The sequence below is a fragment of the Platalea leucorodia genome, assembly GCF_965183815.1.
Source record: "Platalea leucorodia genome assembly, chromosome: 6".
Classification (NCBI taxonomy): domain Eukaryota; kingdom Metazoa; phylum Chordata; class Aves; order Pelecaniformes; family Threskiornithidae; genus Platalea; species Platalea leucorodia.
Window position 1 is genome coordinate 37,103,581 of NC_138828.1, and position 22,790 is coordinate 37,126,370.

Genomic DNA, 22,790 nt, shown 5'->3' on the forward strand with positions numbered 1-22,790 from the left:
AGTGCGATCAGACCTGGCCGTGCGGGGAGGGGGGGCACAGGAATGCAGGAATGTCTTGTTCCTGGGGCATTTGCTCCTGGGGAAGGAAGATGGGAAGGGATCCTTTTCTGTAAGTAATCCAAGAGCAAAACGTTTCTCCCCTTGCAGACAATGAATTGTTTCAGCGAGCTGACGCTGTTATTTGTGGCTTTTGGCACACCAGGTAAGAGCTGTCTGCCAGGCACTTGCTCAAATCAGTGCCAGCCCCAGCCTTGCTGACTGCCTTTCTCTGTTGCACTGGGTGGGAGGGAAGCCTTTGTGTGCCACAGCAGTAATCACGGTGGTGCTTCTGGGTGAAGGAAGGTTGTTGTCGGTCCCCTTGGTTACACAGTCACTGGTTCTGGTCCTTGTATCTCCAGGCCTTTTTATTTTCCAGAGAGCAGATGCCACTTTGTAGAAAGAATTTTTCCTGCCTGGCTCTGCTTGTGGGGCTGTGAACAGCTATTTCCAAGACCTCTTTCCTTTACCCTTGATCTAAACCTTGCATGAGGCTCATTAAACAGGGAATTAAATCACATAGGAATGCTGCTTGCTTGATGTCTTCTCTATTACAGAGCTATGCTTAGAAGTTGAGGCTTTTTAAGTGATTGTGTGGGCTTTAGCTAAGCTGTGAAAAAAGCCTTGTAAACAATAAGCCTTTGTGATGAAGGCAGAGTAAGCGTAATTATCACCTGTCCTATTAACAATCTTCCCATTTTTGGGCATAACCAAACTAATCACTGTTGTGCTTTTCTAGATAACTAGGTGATCTTTAAGAGCGGCTCTGGGAAGCAAATGCAAAATGAGCAGCGGAGGACAGTGCAGAAGACGCAGAGGCAGAGGGCTCTCGGTCTGAGCCACGAGAATTTGAAGATGTCTGCGTGCAGTGATTTTGTGGAACACGTTTGGAAGCCCGGCTCCTGCAAAAACTGTTTCAACCCAAAGAGTTCCCATCAACTGCAAACACCCCCAGACGTGGGAGCTTGTGGCGTGCTCCCGAATGGAGTTAGGACCAAGCCTGAGAGCCCTGCATTGGAAGACGAAGGTGTAAATACCTCCCCCTTCTCAAAGCCAACAATTGCTGTGAAGCCAACTATGATCAACTCAGATGTTTCTGACGCGTGGGCGGATGTGAATATGAATGCAGATCTGTCACAGGTAATGATTAATCCAGTCAAAGCATGACTTCCCGTTACTTACCTCTCCTCGGGAGTGCTAGGAATATCTGTTAAAACAGTTTCCTTCCCTTCGTTTTTCCTTCTGGTCTTGACTCAGGTTTTTAAGCCTCATATTGGCTTCTCAGAGTATCTTTGGCTGAAGCTGAATGAGATGTTGCTCACAAGACATGTGCAAAGGAGCTTAAAAATATGTTGTTTGTTTAGGAACTTCTGGATTTTAAATGAGGATGTGGGTTAAAGTTCTTTTCCTGGGAAGATGTACTGGAAAGACATCCTGGCTGGTTGCAGTCAGTGCTAACTGGATCCATGGTCTTTGTGGATGAGGAAGAAAGTGCCCTACCTTCCTAGTCCAGCTCCTTGGGCTCCCAGCCTTTGCCAGAGCAGTAGTGCCCTCTGGGTGTAGCACTGCTGCCTGCCTGCAGACTGGCAAGCCCTGGTTGTGCGAGTTGCTCTTGAGATGGGTGGTTCACGCCTCTCCCCGACCAGTTGGTATCAGCGCTGCCTCAGCGATGCGGAGTGAAGCCTGGGCTGCCGTCGCCCTGCTTGTGGTGCAGGTGGGCTCCTATCTCCCGCCCTTGCCCCAGAGGAGAGCCGGGGCTCGCCGGCTCTGTTCTTAGCCTCCTGTTGCTCTCCCTTGCTTCTCCTCTAGGGACCAAGGGCACATGTCGGTGGGGTTTGCTCTGTGCACGCAGATTTGGCCGGAGGCCGAGTTTTATGCTATGGGTGCAGGTTCCGCCACCCTGGGGCTGGGGGTCGCTTCACAGGCACGTGTTACCCTCTGCCTCTCCTGCTCCTCCTCTCCCTTGGCAAGCAGGATAAATCTCCCTCAGATGACGAGATTTCAGATACATTTCCCCACCTGCTCCCCGGTCCATTCTGCTGAGGGTAGCCAAGCTGCTATCCCAGGATAACCTGTGATAATCCATGTTTGTGCTCCGGAGTGTGCGACTCCGGAGCAGCAGTGTGAAATCAAACGAAAATAAGCAGAGGGAGGTGCAAATACTCCTTCCCTCTCTAAATCTTTAATTGCACGGTGATTTGCAGACAGGATGACAGGTTGGACACGTTTCTGGCAGCGAACCCACAGAAAGAGAAAGGAGAATGCCTCATTCAGTGCATTGCTATTGTTGGTAATGCAAGGATTGCAAACGGTCCAGGAAATGGGACAAGTGTAATTTAAGTAGAAATTGGTAGTTATTGGTGGGGTGAGCACAGAGCAAAACAGACTGCAAACGCCAGAGGCCTTTTCTGTGGAGCTGCTGTTTTGGTTTTTTTTGTTGTTTTTTTTTTTTCACTATTTCTCTTTCATTTTGCATGTGCACATCCTGACAGCCCACTTGTCTCTTTGGCCCATGCAGGTCAGCTGGGGCATGGTTTCTGGCAAACACCTCCTTCTGAAATCAGGAGATGCGCAGCGGATCTGCCTCGACAATTTTGGCAACGGTGGTGTGAGAAAGCCCTTCCTTCACAACCCGCCAAGCGACTGCTTGTCTTGCTGTCCTCCTAGCTACTCCATGGTGGGCCTGCGCAGCCTGGAGAGTCGAGTGGAGAGAAACGTCTCCATCCACAGCCTGGTGCTTGTGGGTGAGTTGGGCAAGCAGGAGGACAGAGCCAAAGACAAGTTTGCCCTGCTGCATCGGGCCCCCTGCCCTAATCCATCTGCCTTAGGGGACAGAAGCACTGTGAGCTGCAGCAGAAACCCTTCTTCCCAAGCCAGAGAAGGAGCAGCGCTCCCCTCGGAGGGCGACTGCAGTCGCCTCTCCTCCAGCTTCGAAAGTGAAGGGGGCGAGTACTGTTCGATCACAGACTGCCACAGAGAGTGCCCGGTCCCACGGGAGCCACGTTGTGCAGAGGGCAAGGGTGCCCGGTGCGAGAAGGAGAGCCCCGCTCCCTGCGGACGGAGGCAGTGGGATGCTCACGAGATTCCCAGGCCAAGTGGCAGGGCGGTCAAGTTCAGCGAAGAGGAGCGCAGAGCTGTGAACGTGGCCTTCTGCATCACGAAAGACCAGGGTGATCCTCTTCCCTATGCCCTGTGTTCAGAGAGGAAAAAGCTGGCTCTCCATGCTGAGCCTGCTGCCCTCCCTGAGAGCACGGGGAGCAGCAAGGCGGCTGCCTTTGCTTTGTCCCGAGAGGACGAGGACTCGGCTCTCCCTGGTGAGCCCTCTGTCACCGGAGGCCCCCGGCCTGAGGGTTCAAGCGCTCCTCAGCAGGCTCTGGTGGAGCCGCAGCGCTCTCGCCTCACCGAGCCAGCCCGCAGTGATCCCATCTACGCCGAAAGCACGAAGAGGAAGAAGGCGCAGCTGAAGGCTGTCGGCGGACAGGCAAAAGCGGAGAAGCTGGCCCGCAGCAATGGCAAGGAGCAAGCTGATGGGACGTGGAGGGATGGTGGCTGGGCTTTGGGGGGTGAGAAGGAATACCAGGACTCCACTGGCCAGGTGGCGGCAAAGATAACCATCATGACTGCGCACACAGAGGATGATCACAAGACAATATTCCTCAGCAGCCCTGACTCAGCGGTGGGAGTTCAGTGGCCGTGCATCAGCCCCACTTCCCACCCCGATTTTGGGGCTTCATCACCTGCCATTGAGCCTGGAGAGATTTTTCAAGCATCTGGAAGTGAAAACAGCCCAAGATTTCACCTGGCAGCTCCTGCCAAGACCTCAGTTACTGAGAGTCCAGCCATTCCCCCAAAGATGTCCAAAAACAGCCAGCTGGGCAGCGAGGGGAACCGTGTGCCCCCGGTAAGCTCCCATGTGGCAAAGTTTGGCGACGACAATGGCCACGATGGAGCTGGTGTTCAGCTGCTGCCGAGGAGCTATACTGATGCAGGTGCCTTTGGGGCGTCCTCTTCTCCATGCACTCATGTCAATGGGGTCGCCGTGGAGGAGCCCAGCAGAGGCCTGGCAGGCTCATCCTATGACAGGAGGCAGAAATACTACACCCCAACGTGGACCAGGCAGTGCCGGATAGAGGAGGAGGAGGAGCAGGAGCAGGAGGAGGAGCAGGAGGTCTTAACCCACCCATGGGCAGTGGGAGCTGAGAATGGAAGAGCTGGTGCCGACCTTGTGGATGAAGGCCCGATGCAGGAGAGCCAGACTGGGATCAGCAAATCGTTGTCTTTCTCCTTTGATTTCCCTAAAGACAAGAGCAATGGTGTGGAGTTTGCACCACCTCCACCACCGCCGAAAAAGCAGTCCAGGTACAGCCCTGTGAGTGTGTGCGTGGCGGTCTGTTAACCATTTGCAATTGGGATGTTTGCTGCAGGGATTGATTGACTAGGAGGTGCTTCCCGTTCTTTTTTTCTTCCTTTTCTGTTCAAAGGTGGGCTTTCAGGAGCACGGATGAAAAATTACTTATTTTCTTACTCTGAAAAGCTGTCAGATCTTTGCAAGTCCTCGTTCAAATGCTGTGCATACTTGCAAAATATGTCTTCAGGGCTGCAAGGTATAGCCTTGGGTCCCAATATTCGAGAGAGAACAAGGTCCATGCCCGGGATGGCTGGTGTTTCCCAGGTCAGCTTCATTCTGTCTCAGCACAGTTCCTTCATGTTGAATAGAATAGAAAATCTGGGGTTGCGAGCTCCTCTTGCAGGTGGAACTGGGCAATGTCTCTTGGTGCTAATAGCAAGGGCCTCTGAAATCCTCATTTTCAGTTTGGCTCTAGTGTCTTTTTGCTTTTGAGGTTAACTCTTGAAGCTGCAGTTTCCCAGGGTGGACTTCTTGCCTGCGAGCAGGTAACTGGAGCTTGCCTAATGTGTGCTCACGATGCGTGGGAGCCGCCTGGCTTCAGGCAGCCTTCCCCTTGCCGCTCTCCTGGAAGTCAGGTTTGCAGGCAGGGTGACTGCAGGCCCTACAAAACATGCGAATGAGGGAGAGCTGTCCATCTGGGAAGGAAGTAGCTCTGCTAAGCAATTAAAAAAACCAGGCTTCCGATACTTTCGGTGCATTCAGTATCTGCAGCTGTGTGTATCACAAAAAAAAAAAAGAAGAAAAAAAAAAGGAGAAGGAAGAAAAAAGTTTATTTCCTTTCAATGCAACTAATGGATTAGGTTGTCTGATCATAGCGGGGAGGGATACTTTCACATTCTGCGGGTGTCCTGCATTTGCTTTATTGCATGCGTCAGTTTTGATACCTGGAACTGTGCATTGCTCAACAGATTTGACTCCAGCTCCTTGATTTAAAAGTTGAGAGAAGGGTTGGACGTTCAGAGGAGAACTTGCTCTTGAGGTCCATGGTCAAGCTTATGCATAGGCATCAGTGACCTCCAGGTTGAGCCTGTGGTTGAGTTGGCCCATCCTCTCTTTTGTTCTCACACTGAATTTTCAATGTTTTTAGGGTTGGCTAGCCCAGGGAACTAGTGTTTTAAATTGACCAAGTGGTGAACAAATTAGGTTTCTCAAGGAAAGGGAAGAAATGAACAAGAGGCTTTAGTTCTCCTTAATGCTGGGCTTCCTGCTGTGATGCTGCATGCCTGCTGGAGTCAGAAGAAAGAAAAGGTCCATGAGCAAGTGAGCAAACAGATGAGCTTTATTGCCTTTAAAATCAAAGAGAACACTAAGATGTGCTTTATCTTTGACCTTGTGAACTTTCTTTCATGGCTACTGCCTCTTGGTGTCTCCTATCAGCCTGTGACTTGGGGTTGTATTTGCCATGTGAGGTGTTGGGTTGTTGAGAACTAGCAGAGTTGTGATGATACAATGCTGCCAAGCAGTGATCATTTAGGAAACAGCAAGTTGCCTGCTGAAAGTCCTTTAGGACCTGATTCCTTCCCCTGCAGAGCAGGGGTCACTGGGCAGGCCAGAAGGCTCTCAAGCTCAGCAATGTATATCCCAGCAGCATCTTCCACTTGCAGTGCTAGGACCTCCTTCCACTCCAGCCATGCAAGAGCCCTTTGTACTGGGGGCAAGGATGCTTCCCTGGCAGTGCTTGGAGTCTCCTTTCTGCCTTCATGAGGGCTGGGAGTGGAGGCAGGGGGCTCCTTGATGTGTTGCGGTGTCTCCTTGGCTGGGTGACTTGGACCATCTGTGCTCCAAGCCAGAAGCATGCTCTGCTGTTGCCCTCCACATGGAGTTACGATCCATCCTGAGGGGCGTGGAGCATTTTCTGCTCCTTGGAGGGGTTGTTTCATGCTCCTGGTGCGATCAGGCTGTGCCAACTGTAACAGTTGTTTATCTGAGTCATCCTGAAAGCATCTGTGAAAGAGGGCAGGGAAACTGAGGTCAGGGAACACGTGGCATCCATGACCGGGATCTCTGGCAGAGACATAAACCCTGCCAGGTGGTTGAAGTAGGTGCAGGCATTGCTTTTACCCCTGTGGCTGTAGGCAATGTGTTGTACTGCATGTATTTGTCTCCTAAATGCCTTGATGCCTGCAGCTGAGTCTTGAGGCACCTTACTCAGAGCATAGCCCTCCCTCTGGCTACCAAACCCCTGCGCAGCCGGCCTGAGGAGCGATTTGATCAGATGGGAGGTTTTGCAATCCATGCAAACCCAGCTGGTTGCTTTGTTTGTTTGCTTTGAGGGTGCTCTCATTTTCGTCTCAAGCGTGGCTTCTCTGAGCGTGTTGATGCAGGAACCAGGGTGTTGTTACCTGCGCGTGGCAATGGGAGGGATGGCTACATGCACAACTGGTTAAAATCACTGTAGCGGGATTGTGTTACCCTGGGCAGTCATTGCTTGCAGCTTCGGGTCATGACATGACTCTCACCTGGTGCTGGAGGAACATCTCCTCTGGCCTTCCTGGGCTGCAGCCAAACGCCTGAAGAAGGGAGGAGATCTGGCACTCAAAGATGACTCTGAGACACATCCATACTCTCCTAGGCCCGGGCAGTCTGTGGGCATGTGTTTGTCTGTAATGGAAGAACCACCACCGATACATCTGTTATGCTTATGTAGTCCCTCGCAGAGACGGAGCTCATCAGCCCAAGACGTCCTCTGGTGGCACAGCTGCAAAGGCTCCTTTGATGGGTGGATGTAGATGAAGCCAGCGTAGACCTGGTTGTGGCACAGTCTTGCAGGTTGGGGCTTAGCAAATCAGGGTTCATCTCAGCTGCAGGAAAGGCATGTCACCATCCTTGTTCCTTCTAGATCTCAGGCTCCAGCAAGATACTTGTTTTCATGCTGGAAAATGAAGCCTGCCTGTTTGACTTTCCTAATTAAACTTAATTGCTTATTTTAAAGAAAACTTGCATGTGTGTTCAAACTAGTTTCAAAGCAGAGAAAGAAAAAAGTGAGTCTGTAGATTTTGTTTTGTTCATCTTGGCTCTAACAATTAAAAGGGAAAAAAGCTTTTACAGGGCAAATTCCTGCCAGGCATTGAGGAAACTCTGGTTTTGCAGTAAGCTGTCTCTTAGGGCGGTGGCAGGAGTGATATTAGGGAGTTTTAAAAGTTGGCACAAAAGAAGAAAATAATGAATTTGTGCCTGTTTCATCCTATATAAAGCTACTCTGGATGTCTTGTGACTGTTTCTTCATAAAATCCTTTTTTCCTGCTTGTTTGAAAGATTATAGATATTTAAGGTATGCTTGGTCTGAAATGGAACGGAAAATGAGTCAAATTACAAGAGGAAAGAGATTGGAAAGGGAAGATGGTGGCTGGTCTTCTTCCGAAAGCCGGGAAGGTAGTTGGCTACGGAAAGGCCTCACCAGGGGAACCAGGATCCCCTGGACTTGTATGTGCAATGACGACTTAAAGGTTCTTCGGTGTGAAATGCTCTAGCATGGCCTTCAGTTTCTTGGCATGAGGGATGAATCTTTGCTGAAATTTATGTCTCTTATACAGAGGGTCAGGCTAAAAGATCCCAACGGTTCCTTCTAGCTTGCAAAACCTTGACGGTTAATTTATTTCATGTGCCTCTTAAAGAAAGGAAACAGTGACGCTGTTTTGCATCTTGAGCTGTTGGCTCTTGAGCTGTTTTCGTCATAATTAATGCCACCTTCAAAAGGCAGCGCCGTAGATAGCTTCTGAAATTTGCTGAATGTGCTCGCTTGGGGTAACAAAAGTGTGTAGCGTGGCACATCCCGACACCCGCCATCGCTGAAAACAGCCAGGACAAATGAGCTTGAGGTGTGCCAAGGCTGCATGTTACAGTGCTGCTGCTGCCGCTTGTTGCCAGAGGGAACAGAAAACAAGAGCATTACAAAAACCGACGATGTTGGGAATTGGATCACCAGGAAAAGAGCCAGGTTTGTTCCTCGCTGGGGAGGTGGTGCTGGCTGGTGGGACTGTGCTGTGTGTTTCTTGCCAGGAATTGGTCTGTGACGGAGCAGTGCTGCACCTGAGACAGAATATTCCCCTTCTCTTAGCATTCTCGAGGCACCCATTTCTCTTTGGAGGTCAGTGTTAGGGTGTACCCCAGTGAGAAACGCAGGCTGGCTACATGGAGCTGCTGGGGCAATTAGAAATGCAATTGGATGTCACGCGGGTCCCAAATGTTGACCTTCTCTGTGGCTGTGATCTCTGTGACTGTGGATAATAGCAGGGACTTGCTGTGTTTGGTCTAGGTCAAGCCAGATTTATTATTATTAACAAGTAAATAAATAAAAACTCTGGATGGAGTCTATTTAAATACATAATTAATAATTAAATAAGTAAATAATGCAAAGAAAGGAGGGTATGGCTCAAGCAGGAGAAAGAATCGCACTCCAGGACAGGGAGGGAATACACTTTTTGGATTCTCCCTGTGTTTTTTGTGTGAAACTAATCAGGCATTTCTCACGCTGCTTCTGCCAGTGGATCATTTTTAAAAGGCTGTGATTTATCAGCCAATCTTTTAGGAGAGACGGTTTCTTTTAAAATTAAAGTTGTTCACTTTTCTGTGTTTTTCCTACCTTGCCACTTAAAAAAGCACAGAGTTGGAAATTGGAATGAGATTTGTTGTCCTCTTCACCACATCTGCACCCCATCCGAATTTCGCCTTGCATCTCCAGACTCCAAACCCTTCTTTCAACTTAACCTGCACTACATAAAACCTTTTGGTACAGGGAAGAGAGATGTAGTCCTCCCTTTCCCTCACCTCGATTTTGGTTTCTCCACATTTGCCAGCTCGTAGCAGAAGGATGAGTACAAATCCAAGCCTCAAATGTTGTAAGCTCCTGTATGCTGGTTTTTAACTGCCCTGTGCATCCAGGGGAAGATGCTGGAAGAAACAGCAGTGGAGGCAGGAGGAAGATATCATTGCTCATGTTTCATGATAGACAAGCATATGGTACAATGGTGCTTCCTCTTGTGTAATAATTATGCCCAGCCATGTGTTGCGTTTGATGCTGTAATGCAGTCTGGCTTTTCTCTCTGCCGTGCATTAGTTCCAGTGTTTTATTTTGGGAGGGGGTGTCCTGTTGACACTATCACCAGACTTCTCCTGGAGCGCGGTTTGGTTTGTGGTGGTTTGTGGGGGTCCTCTGCTCTCCTCTGCTTCCTTCCCCTGTTGCATCATTTATAAAGCTCAGCATCCGTGTTATCTGTTCAAGTCCTGCCATCTGTGCTGAGTAGGAGTGACCCCCTCCTGCCGGCACAGCAAGGCTGGGAGACCCCTGTGATGGGGCTGCAGAGCGGGTGCTCCTTGGGATCGGGTCTCCGCACGGGGCAGAGATGCCTTCCAGCATCCTCCACCGCTGCCAACAGGCTGCGCGTGTGACGGCTGCTGGAACGGAGCAAGCGGGAGCCTTGCAGCTCTTGCGTCTCGGTGGCCTTCTCAAAACCTCCCTGCCCCTTGCACTTTTGGAAGGTAACCAGATCTGTGTGTCGGCAGGAAATTCAAGCCGAAGGCATCCCCAGAGTCCAAGGGATCCCTGGGGCCATATCCCAAGGCACGTGTGTCTGCTGTGGTTAGGGGAGCCGTGCTTTGGTGACCGTCTCCACTCTCTCTCCGAGAAGTGCAAGGCATGCAGCCGGCGATGCTGCAGTCCCGCAGCAGCGTCAGGTGGGACCCCAATCTGTTAAGAAATGTGAGATTAAACACATGGCTACTGCTTGAACACAAATTGCAGGAAATACAATGCATGCCCTGGCCAGAGATGCAATGTGGGGCACGGCAAATGATCCAGGTCCCTTTGCAATGTTATAGAACTCCAAACTGGTGGGTTTTTGTTTTGTTTTGTTTTGTTTTTAACAAGACTGCTGTTTTCAACCTTGACTTGTTTTAGGCAGGACTGTGGGAATGGTGTGGAAAGCCAGCTGGATGAAATTGTTTAGGATGGGAAAACTGGAGAATAGTGAACAGGAAGGGTTGCCTGAATATGGCAGCGTGTTGCATGGAGGATGCTGAGTAATTGAAGTGTATTTAAAGCTGCCAGAATAATCTGGAGACCTGGAAATCCTGTGTTTTTAGGTTATTAGATTGGGAGAGCTGACTCTTGTGACCTGTTCTTTATGCACTGACACATGAAGGAGGCTCTGGTGCTGCTCTTGAAGTTGCTGGTTACATTTAAGGTGCTGAGCACAGATTTTTGAAATGGAGGTAAATTAACCACTGCTACATCTTTCTGAAGGGGAATGGAGCCCACAGATGTTAGCAAGCAGGTGGGGGGGCAATCACGACGATTTCTTCAGGTTTAAGATAGGTTGATGCTGTTTATTTCCAATATGCTTTGGTGAAAAGGGTGAGACGGAGAATAGCCACCTCTGCCCTTGTAGTCACACGTGGTGGAAAGGGACACTACCAGAGCAGGGGAAATTCAGGTTAGCTGTAAATTAGGATCCCACAGGCTGTCACAGCAATGGGTTGTTCGCCTCCTCGTGGGGTGGAATTTTACTGAAATGGGAGAGTTTGACTCTAGCAAGCGTTTTCAGTAATGCTTTGGTATAGTGGGCAGTATTTTAATCTGTGCAGGCTACAGCCTGGGCTTCAAGCAGCTCTTAGGAAAAGAGGGAGATGTAAAACTGAGAGATTTCCAGGCGGTATTAGCTGGCCTGGCTGTAACATCTGAAACAAGAGCAGGATGTCGTTTAAGCGGCAAACAATTTCTATTTCGGTGTGCCTATTCAGGAACTGCATTTTACATAAGTCACAGCGGTACGGAGAGGAAACGGGGCTCTGTACATCTGACTTCACCGCGACATTGAGCTCGGCAGACGCAGCAGCCAGCACGGTTCTGGCAGACGCCGCGTTGCGCCCAGGTTGCTTGGAGGAATAGGTGTGGCTGCGCACGGTGGACCTTGGACCCCGCCGAGCAAAGTCCCATCTCTCTGAGTGCGGGAATGGTAAGGCAGCTCTGCGGATTTGTGTTTTAAGTGATGGGAAGGAAACAGAAATGCACCAACTTTTCTTGGGGGGGGGGCGGCGGGGAAGGGAGGAATGTGTTGGAAAACCTCTCATCTGTGCAAATCGAGACCGGCTCTCTTGCAAAATCTTCTTCTTTCCTTATGGATTCAAATGCTTCCTTGATTCTTGCCAGGTCAGACAGTGCGCCCGCGTGGGTGTGCATCCATGTATGTTTTCCCCTCAAATTACTGAAAATTAAACGTCTGGGAAAGTTATAGGATAAAGATATATCTTTATAATAAAAAAAAAAAAAAGGATTTAAGTCCAGTTAGTTGCTTTCAACAGCATTAATCGTAACAGAGCTAAAACCCTCAATGTGTCTCTCATTCTCTCTCTCTCTCTCTCTCTCTCTTTTTATTTTTTAACTGTGTGGTGCATTGCGAAGTTTTGTAAATCATCCCCGAGAGGCTTGCTGTGGTAAATTCATCACTGGTGCAAGACCAGTGTCTTTGCTGAGTTATACCTGAGGTGGTTTTTAGAGCCTTATTTTCATCAGCCCCTGAGTATTTTTAGAGCGAGGCTGCTCAGGCAAATGAGGAAGTCTGGCAGAAGTTTCTTCCGGGCTTCTCATACGCTCTGCTCTCCATGTGGTGGTGTGGACACGAGAGTAAGTGCTTTGTCTGGATGGGGAACGAAACATTTCTCAGTCTTCAAATAAAAATCGCTCGTGGCATCTGCTGTGCTTGGGGGTTTTGGAAGGGGAGGGATCCTGTGCGCATGAACAGGGTGCCAGGAGAACACGGTCCTGCGCTTCTTTTGTTTGTCTTTCTCAGCAGCCATTCAGCCGCCTGATTAGGAAATGCCAGATACCTTCCAGCAAGATAGCTGGTGGAAATCCTTTTTCTTTTTTACAAGTCTGCCACTAACCTTTTCACATTCTTCATCAACAACGTGTTGAATTTTATCAGCAGATTGGCAGTTTTACTTAAAAAATGTGGATCCATAACCTTTGTTTGCTGGCCGATAGAGAGTCTGAACTGTACCAAAGCTAGGAGTGTTTGTGCTTTGATGTGCTGCCTGATTTCAACAGTTTCTGTTGTTTTCCAAGGAGGAAAAATGAAGAAAATACAGGGGAAATTCTTTATCTTAGCGAAAAGTTCTGCTTGCCTACAACTGATCGCTTAAACCGTGACCTGGCAGGTTATAACCCCAGTTTATGGTTTGTTTGTTTATTTATTTAGATGGATGCTGCATGGAAAACTGTAGGTCTTACATTAAAAGCTGCATGGTAGGTCCTGAGTTTGGCAGACACTTGTTTTCTGCAGAGGCGCTTCTTCTTTTGGAAGGTGTCAGTTGTTATTGTGATGCACTGAGGAGGCAACAGCTGCTAGGGATGGACTCTTCTTCCACTTATGCCTCTGCCATGAAGGAATCGGGTTCTGACACCCAGCCTCAACCTGCCTTTCTGTAAAATGGGAGGAGTGATGCCACTCCCTTCCCTTGAGAACTTTACCAAAGGCAAACACTGATGGGTCCCCACTTCCCAGTGATGGTGGCCAAGATGGGATGTGGCCCAGGACCCCGCATGTGCTAGGCAAAGGAGGCACAGACAAGGGCTGGATGCAGTTGGCTCAGTGCTTCTCTCTCTGCGCAAGCACAGCTGGTTTGGCATGGGGGGCTGGCATGGGGCTGCAAGGCTATAATCTGCTCAGTGTCAGTGGGATGTGATCCCCAGATGCTGGAGAAAGAAGAAAAGTGCAGAGGAATGAGGTACTATGGCATGGTAAAAGGCTGCACAGTGTCTGTATGCATGTGCAGGGACCAAGCTAAGGCTGCTCTTGGCTTGATTCTCCATGCACAAGTGCATGCAGGGTATCGTTTGCCATCTGTCTCCTGACTCTTCTCTTTCACTCTCTCTAGGCATGCTCTGAAAATGAACCCGAATAACGCTGAGTTGGAGAGGGTCAGCAACAGCTCTGCTGAGAGCCTTAGCCCACCTTTCAGGAGTGTCCACGTCAGCTTCACTGCTGGCTCCACCGACAGCCTCGACTCGGACACGCAGACCGGCAGTGATGGCAGTAAGTGAGCATTGGGTGTGGAAGTGGGAGCATTGGACCTGAGGAAGGAGTTACCTCCATCCTGAGGCCCACTGCTGGGGCAGCATTTCAGAGCAGGGATCATGAGGGTCCCATCAGCTAGTTCCCCCAGCAACCCTTCATCTTTCCACTTCTCCTACCCTTCTGCCTCTTGATGCACTGAAGATGAATGTGGCAGTCATGCCAATATCGTGGGCTTTTTCCTCTTTCATTTGGCAAGTGCCAAAATCATTCATCCTGCGGCTCTCCTCTTGTCTGCATAAAACCTCCATCTGAAAGCAATTGTCCTTATCCTGCTTGTGCTTCGTACGTTGCACGAGATCACAAGTAGCCCTGCCGTAGAAAGTCCTCCATAGGTTTGAGGAGTACCAGAAGGAGTCTTGTGCTAGAGGTGATCTCTCCCTCTCATTGTGTTCCCAGTTATTTCTTGAAGGGGAAAAAATCTGCCTGCACTCGTTTAACTGAGATTAAAAAATACTTACTATGAAGTCACTTTTTTCATCAGTGCGTAACTTAGACATGCACAAACGTGTTCAGCAGCTCAGAAAGTATTTCCTTTGCAAAAGCAGCCTTCGTGTAGTGGAAGCTCTGTCTTTCCAAGAGCAACAATGTGCAGCAATAAAATTAAGAGCCAGAGCTCTGGAAACTCCATTTTTCCACCGCTAACTTGGAGTCTAAGAGTGAGACCATGCCAGGAAATTGTACAGAGGGAAGAAAAACTCACATATGTTGGATCTTTACTTGCTGAGCACAGAAGCAATTCGCTGTCAAAAATGATACAGGACAAGAGGATTTCTCTGCCTCCTCTAACAGAAGCAACTGTTTCAACTCGTCTCGGGAAAGCTGAGTTTTTAAGTAAATAACCTGAACGCAATTTTTCTTGCTGATGCAAGCAAGAAGCTATGCTATGCAGTCAATCACTGAGTGAGGTGAGCTCAAATTAATTGGCTGTGCTGTCAGATGTTAAAATATGAAGGGGGGAGCTTTTACGCCCTTGACATGCAGAAGAACTGTACACTGAAGGTGCAAAGCACTGTTAGGAAAGTTGTGAAAGGGTTTCATTTGTTACCCTCTGCTTGGGGCAGAGCCCAGCAGCATGTAAAAAAAAAGGTAAGAGCAGTTTGGCATTTGTGGGCTAGGCATGTGGACCAGTTGCCAAAGCTTCCAGTGCTGACGTTTGTTCCGTAAGACTCTCGAGTAAATCTTGCCTCTTGAAACAGAATCGGCTGCGTGTCCTGGCAGAGGTGCCTCTGTTGAGTTGCTCTGGGGCTGCATGCCGAAGAATTTCTCTTGGCTGTACCCTCTGTCAAACCCCCTGGGACTGGAAGTGGCAAGATATGCCATGCTAAACGATCCCTGCCTGTAGCTTTTGACAGTGTTTTAACGGAGGGGATCTTTCCCATGGACCAGGCAGGTTATGATGCAGATGTCTGCGTTTTCATCCAGTCTTGGGGCATGCATCTCTGTTGAGCCATGGGCTCCACAGGTAACTGTGCAGCTGGAGAGCACCTGAAACTGGAGAGCAGTCAATTGCTCAGCGACTGGGTGTACAATGCAGGCAGCCACCCGGGGCAAGGGCCCCACAGGAAGCTCGGCACCCAGGGACGGGGGCAAAAGAGACGCGTGCCGATTCACAGCGTTTCCTACAGAGCTGTTTCTGAGCGTGCTGTCAGAAACGGGGCGCTGAAACTGCCTTGCATGGGAAGCTCATCTTCTGCAGAAGCCAAAATCAGTGCTGCTCATTCCTGGGGCGTCTCTCAATGCTGCTGCTTGGGATGGGGTGCATTGCAGCAGGAGCATACAGGTAGCCTCGGCAGTGGAGGGGACAAACTAAAATTGATGTCATGCTACCAAACTCTGGTGGGGAGGGACAGGGACGGATCGTGCCAGCATCCACTGTGGTAGCTGAGAACTAGGGGACCTGCCCCCACCTCGTGCGGTCTCAGGTGGCGAGCAGCTAACAGGCATTGCTGTTCTGGCACAGCCAGGACGGCTTGGAGCTTGCCTGTGACATGCCAAGACGGGCTGGGAGGTCGGGATCCGAGGTCCTGCACTTGGAGGTTGCGCGTGAGAGCTGGTGAGTCACTAGGGTTGCGAGCCTGCTGCGGGCTGACGTGAAACTGCCCCAGGGCGTTCCTGGTGAAACTAACTGCCCCAGGGCGTTCCTGGTGAAACTAACTGCCCCAGGGCGTTCCTGCGGGGCAAGCAGAAAGCCACGGCGAGGAAGTGCCTGCTGGCAGCTGAACCCTCCCCGGCAGCCTGGTGAGGAGGAAGGATGGCTTCCTACCACTCTGCAGCTTTGGAAGCTGGGTTCAAAGAAAGCAAGAGATCCCACTATCTGCTGAGCTTGCTTGGAGCAAAACCCCACCATCCACCTTTCAAGGTGGTTGCATGCAAGGTGTTAGCAGAGCTCAAGTTTATCAAGAGTCCCACCTGTCATTTAAGTGGTGTAGAAAATTCTCTGAAATAATTATGTCTCCTCTTTTAATTTCCCCTGCAGACCCTTCCACTCCACATTTGTTCTGTCTCCATGACCTGAAATTATTGCTCTTTCTTTCAATGTCAAATCATATTTTTTTTTTCCTTCCCACTCCTCCCCCCTTCCCCCGCGCCTTCCCTACTTCCATAACATGCAAGTATTACCTGTCTCCAGTCCGGCCAGGGTAGGAAAACAGCTGCCACAGCTGCCTGAAATGAGCCAGCCACCCCACTCCCAATCCGTGTGTGGATGGCATGTGGTGCTGCTTGGGGTTTAGTGATATGTAGTGGGACCAGGCTGCCCTCTGAGCAAAGAGGTCTGGCAGTAAGCTGAGGGACAAGCAGCGGGGGGGAGGCCAGATTTTTTTCAGGAGGATGGAAATTGCCAAAATCCCTGGCCTTGCCCAGTGACCCTTACCCGGTGTGAGGCAGAGAGACAGGTTCAATATATTTCTTGGGCTGCTCGGGTACCGCTTAAGCCGGAGGGCTGGAGCTGTGTAGCGTCAGTCACTCTCGCTGTGCCACTGAAGCACTGGGTGGCAGCTCCCAGGCGAAACAGGCTTTGTTTAAGAGATTGTCCTCGTATACCCGAGTGCTTCATTCTTACCTCCTTGTGGATGACATCACAGCTTAAATATTTACTTTCTACTAGCTTTTTACTACTGTGTATGCAGTTCATAAGGGAGTGGTTTCGGGGGAGCATTTCTCTAGATGGCTGGTTGCAGCCGCTTTGCAAACCTACTGTATTAAACTGGATTAAATACCTAACCCCTTTAGTGAAGCTTTGCTGTTGTGAATAGATGAGGATTGTGCGCTGGGTTCAGATGTAATCTGCCTTGCTGCTTTGTTCCCAGCCAGGGCCCCGGGAGAGGTAGCCTGTGTGGGTGGCAGGGACATGGAGAGGGACCTGTGCTCCCAGCCTGCAAGGGCCACTCATGGCATCTTCTTGTGTGTCGCTGTCTCCTAGGGCACTCGTCTGAGCCGAACCACTCGCCTCCTCCAGCTGAGAGCCAAGTGTTTCCCTCTGTCCCTTTCCTTCCCGCCTCCAGTGAGGATGGTCCCTCCTCTGCCCCCAGCTGCCCACCCCCTCTACCCCAGAAGAAGACAGTGAGCAGAACGGTGTCCTCCCCAGACGGCTTTTTTGGGGGACAGGCGTCTTCAGGCAGAGCGACTGGTGCTGCCAGCCCCAGGCTGAACGTCAGCCACTCCGAGAGCAATGTCTGCCTCCGAGAGGAACCTCCCTTCGTCCACTCAGCCGGCCTGGGGAGCCACCCTGGTGCCTTCTCCTCCTCTGAGTCCCTGGAGAAAGGCTCCAAAGGAAACGGCTACTGGGGCTCAGCCACTGGTAAGAGCACAGGGGCTTGTGTCCCCAGCAGAAACCTCCAGTCCCTTTCCTCCTCGCAGCTCAGTGTGTCCAGCCAGGTGTCATCGGGCTCCAGCCTCCAGCTCCACAACCTCCTGAGCAACATCGACAGCAAGGAGGGGGTGTACGCCAAGCTGGGGGCCCTCTATGCCGAGTCCTTGCGCCGCCTGGTTGCCAAGTGTGAGGACTGCTTCATGCGGGAGCAGAAGAACGAGCTGCACTTCAGCGAGAACAACTGGTCGCTCTTCAAGCTGGCGTGCAACAAGCCCTGCTGCGATTCGGGGGATGCAATATATTACTGTGCCACCTGCTCCAAGGACCCTTCTACCACCTATGCTGTGAAGGTAAGCCCGCGCCCAGGAGGTATCCAGGCTTATCCCCATCTTCCAGTTGGGAGGACGAGGCAAAGAGCTGCAGGGTCCAAGGCTGCATGGGGGCCTGTAGCAGAGCTGGGACTGAACCTTTGAGCTTCTTTCCCCCCTTTCTGGTGTATGGATTTGAATGAAAGAGCGGGAAGCAGACTTAGTGGTACGCCTTTGAGAAGCACCATAAGATGCACACAGTGGCCTGTTTTCTCTGCTTGTCTTTCTCACAGGTGAGGTCTGGCAAGCAAAACCCCTTCCAAAATTGCCATGTTTCCCTTACCCCTTGCAAAGATTAATTTGGAGAGGTAGTTTTCCTTGTAACAAATGCCAGTCAGATGCTTATTGCTGCAGACTAGTATGGTCTGCAACCCAACCAGTTTCTCTCTGAAAAGTCTTTGTGCAAATACTACGTTGTAAACTCAGAGGTGTTTGCCTCTGATGACACAAGCTGATGAAAGGCTGTTCAAAAGACAGCATTTTTGCCTCTGCCTGCCTTTTAAGTGGAAGGTCTGACCCAGAAACCCTGTGAGTGCTTATATGATCTTGAAACTGCAGGCATTGTTAAAATATTGCAGATCTCAATTAAACAATGTGAGGCTGACCTAGCCATGCTGTGTAAGGTCAGGTCTGAAATATTTTCCTGTAACTCTACAGAATCCATGTTTGAAATGGAAACTTGAGGTGCAATAGTTCAGCTCTTTGAAACCTGGATAAGTAAGCTTATCCAACCTGTTCCATGGACATCCCAGGGATTTTTGGGTTGTTGACCCACGTTACTACTTGAACACAGAGCCTTTGACTTCTATTCTGATGTAACCCTAGGGGCATCTCATTGCTGGTTATTCTTCAGGTTGTTTTCAAAACCTAAAGTAATTCCCCAAAAAAGCAGTATTAGAGATGCATTAAGCAAGAAAAAAACCCCAAAATCTCTACTGAATCGTTTCCACCATTATGAACCCCAAGGGGATATTTTAGTTAAGTGATAGCTTTAAAGCCAGTTCGTATGCTAAAGGAAGTATGGTCAGCCCAAGAGGGGGGCTGTAAATAACCAGAATGGAGTTAGATGAGATCTTGCACCAATACCCCTAGTCCAGCACTCAGAGCTGCAGCCTCTCTTGTGTGTTATACCTAAATCCATCGCAACTTTCCCCCTGAAACCTGAGAACTGCGTGGTGAACTGGAGCGTTCCTTTTCAACCTGCGGGTCCCTGTGGCACGCACACACCTTTGCTCTTGCCTGCTGGGTTAGGCAGGGTTCAGAGGCTCAGCTCTATGGCTGTAGTTGCATGAATTCTTGCCAAGGCAGAAACACCACATTTCAGTCTCTTAACGGGACTGCGCTTGTGTCCCCGCATGTGATGTGGGCTTACTCTGTGCCCTTGGTACGCTGCAGAGCACCTTACCAAAGCCAAAAACACTCCAACAGGGCCGTACTCTGTGCCATCGTAAAGTGAGGTTGTGTATGCATTTACACATGTGCATGCGTACACCTCCTGCAATGCTCCTGTGTGCCATCTTCCTTTTGGTAGCCGAAGTAGAGAATAATTGTGAAACTTTACAACTGGCCAATTCCTAGCTGCCCCTCCTGGCTTCTGGTACAGATTTTCTGACATGAAAGAGATCACAGACCTGTAGTTAAAATTAGGCTTGGAGAGCTCAAAATTGGCAGAGGATCTGACTTGAGCCAAGAAGCCTGCTGAGGAGCAGGAGCCAGAGTTTGGGCTGTGCACAGGCAGACATGGCTACGTATAAAACAGTTAGAAGGAGCCAGGGTTACATGAAATGGCTTTAGAGGAATTAAGCCAAGATATGCTCCACGCCTTGGCTTCTTTCTCCACTTAAAGATGCGTGACTAAGCCAGCCCCAGGCTCCTGCTTGGAGCTTGCTACATGGAGAATGCCTCTGGTGCAGCCAAAGTCATGAAGAATGGCTGTCCGGGGAAGATCTCCCTGTCTTCGTTTGGTTGCAGTTACTCTTCCAGAGCCTCTTCTCTCACAGGAGTTCCTCCCCTTTTCCTAAGCCTTACATGTCTTCCCTACCTGGGGAGGAACAAGCAGGCTTGTTCAGCCGAGGGCTGGAAGGCCCCCTCTGCCTTTGGGGACCTTCTGAGTCTTCCTGCATCCCACTGCGTTAATCTGCAGTCTGCCTAGCTCTCCAAAGCTTGTCTTTCCACAAAATAAGCATGCGGCCATGGCAGGGTATTTTTGTTTAGAAAAGAGAGGACAATAGGGATTTGAAATGCCCTGTCTCCACAGTATCGTCTCATCTGAGTGAATTACCTGCAAATGCCTAGATTCAAACCCTCGCTAGAGGAATACAAAAGCAGGCCGCTTCTCCAGCTTCTCTCTATTCTTGGATTTATTTTAACTCCGAGGCAAAATTGATTTCTTGTCCGATTTTGCACGCATGCTGTGACTGGCAGTGGCACGCTCCAGGGTTTGAAACCTTTCATGCTGAGTTTCAGCCTGTTGCTGATTCCTGTGGGTAAAATATAAATACATCGCTAAATAAAAGAGTATAACAGAAACGCCAGAAGGCCCCATAAGCTAATGGATACTCCTATAATAAACCTGGGTTTGAGTTTGTTTAGTCTTTAATGCAGTCATAAAGCTAAAATACAGAACAAAATGAAGATAAAAGTCATGTGGGTTTAAGAGAATCCAGACTATAAAATGCTTTTTCCCCTCGAGTTTGCTGCACTCTCGCTTATTTCTAAGCCTGTTGTTAGCTCCCACTTTCTCTCTGGTGTTTTTTCCCTGTGCTGATGAATACAGCTTGTTGCTGGTTTCCCTTAGCCATTGATCAGGGGTTTGAGAGTAGTCGCTGACACAAGGAAGCAGAGTGGTTGAGGAGGATGTGAAAGTGGCTCCAGGCTTGGGACCAGAGAAGGGTTAGGTAGGAAGAAAGTGCTGGAGGTCTCTGTCGACCCCTCACTCCAAACAGGGCCACCATCGCAGCCACATCACATCGCATGGGGCCTCATCCAGGCAAGTGTTAACCATCTCCAGAGATGGAGGTGGCACATCTTCTGCCACAGGCTTTGCTTTTCCCTCTGCAGAATGTCTCCTGCATTGCAGGGGGGGGGAATCTCGATGACATCTGTGATGTAAAAGCTATGTTGCTTCTGTCAGCAATGAAACAAAATCTCCAGAAGTTACTCATGGGAGGACTACCTTCCTCCTTTCCTGCAAATATTGGGCATCGCCTGACAAAGGAAGCATGCCCAGAAATGCGACCCAGACACCTGGTTGCTAAGGTTGGGGTGTTGCAAGACAAGAAAGATGCTCAAGCCAGAAGATAGTTTAAAGTACTAAAGGGACCAGTGTGCACCCCGCTTCTACTGATGTCTTCCTTAGCATCTGCAAATCTCATCTTAGGAATGCACCTCTGGACTTCTGGTCTCTGCCCTGTCTCTGTCACTGACTGATGAGAATTTTTTCTTTTGGTCTCTCCTCACAGATTTGTAAAACCCAGGAGTCCAAGGTGGCTGCTTCGTACTGCAGCCCTGCAGTGCCAGTCCACTTCAACATCCAGCAGGACTGTGGGCATTTTGTGGCCTCTGTCCCCTCCAGCATGCTGCTGGCCTCAGATGTGGGGAAAAGCACGCCCGGGGATGGCCTCCATCCCTCCCGCACTGCCAGCGAGCACGACTGTGTGGTGGTCATTACCCGGGAGGTGCCGAGCCAGACCACTGCCGACTTCGTGAGGGACTCGGTGATGTTGCACCAAGCCAAGCCCGAGCTGTACGAACGTCGCGTTTGCTTCTTGCTCCTCCAGCTCTGCAATGGCCTGGAGCATCTCAAAGAGCATGGCATCATCCATCGTGACCTGTGCCTGGAGAACCTCCTGCTTGTCCCCTGCAAGCCCCCTATGAGCTGTGTGAAAGCCAAAGATGACAAACACCTACCCCGCCTCATCATCAGCAATTTTTTGAAAGCCAAACAGAAGCCAGGAACTGGAGACTCCAAACTGAAGAAGAGTCAGGCCCGGCTGGCCCCGGAGATTGTGTCGGCTTCTCAGTACAAGAAATTTGACGAGTTTCAGACTGGTATTCTCATCTACGAGCTGTTGCACCAGCCCAACCCCTTTGAGGAGAAGATGCACCTCAGGGAGCAAGAGTACAGCCCTGAGGACCTCCCTGCTCTGCCCAGCCTCTCCATCTACTCCCGGGGGCTCCAGCAGCTGGCCCACCTGCTACTGGAAGCAGATCCCATCAAGCGTGTGCGGATCACCGAGGCCAAGCGGATGCTGCAGTGTCTGCTTTGGGGACCCCGAAAAGACCTCACTGAGCAGCCCCTCAGCCATGAGGAAGCCCTCTGCCGGGTGCTTCAGAACTGGGTGGACATGAAGCGTGCCCTGCTCATGATGAAGTTCGCAGAGAGGGCTGTGGACACGGAGCGGAGCATTGAACTGGAGGACTGGCTGTGCTGCCAGTACTTAGCGTCTGCTGAGCCGGCCTCCCTCTCGCACACATTAAGACTGCTGCAGCTGCTCTGACCTTGGATGTGTCTCGGAGGCAGCTGAGGGCTCCTGGCTGCCTTGCGGCTAAAGGTACACAGCCCCTTTATACATAAGAGGCTTGAATCTCAGCTGCGAATGCATGTTCAGCTCCTGCCCTGCACTCCCATCAGAGTGCACAAGACATATTTAGTACCCTCGGCACTGTTAATTTGCGAGCAGGCAAAACTGGGAACCTACCCCTATTTTGGGGGAATTTTTTTTTTTTTTTTTGGTATGGTAAGTCTGTGGACTAATAAACTCCTGCCTGCGTGTGTGCATGTTTCTAATGAACTCAATGTACTTGAGCTGATTTCTGCGCCTGTGGGACAGTCCTTTGATCCCCACCCTGCCTAAAGCATCAGAGCCTTTTTGCCCAGGAACAGCACCGCTCTCCAGAGTGGCGGCAGGGATGAACAGTTGGCTGCTTCTCCTGGGGAGCAGGAGCAATTCACGTAATGCTCCTCTGCAAGGGAGAACCAGGAGGGGCTTTCAAATTCACATCTTTCGTGGGTTTTGGCATCCATTTTGCTTCTCACTTTGAAACCAAAAATTACTGCTTGTTTCTGTGTCTCAGCTGTATTTTCCACTGTG

At 50.2% G+C, this 22,790-nt stretch overlaps 1 protein-coding gene across 1 annotated transcript; it reads left to right on the forward strand.

The window, feature by feature from the left end:
• Nucleotides 1-813: 813 nt before the first annotated feature.
• On the forward strand, nucleotides 814-22,196 carry PRAG1 (PEAK1 related, kinase-activating pseudokinase 1; the record flags this gene model as incomplete). Its single annotated transcript, XM_082316586.1, has 5 exons — nucleotides 814-1,176; nucleotides 2,555-4,395; nucleotides 13,319-13,476; nucleotides 16,940-17,679; nucleotides 21,159-22,196. The coding sequence occupies 5 exons, from the start codon at nucleotides 814-816 to the stop codon at nucleotides 22,194-22,196; spliced, it is 4,140 nt and encodes a 1,379-aa protein (XP_082172712.1).
• Nucleotides 22,197-22,790: the final 594 nt, after the last annotated feature.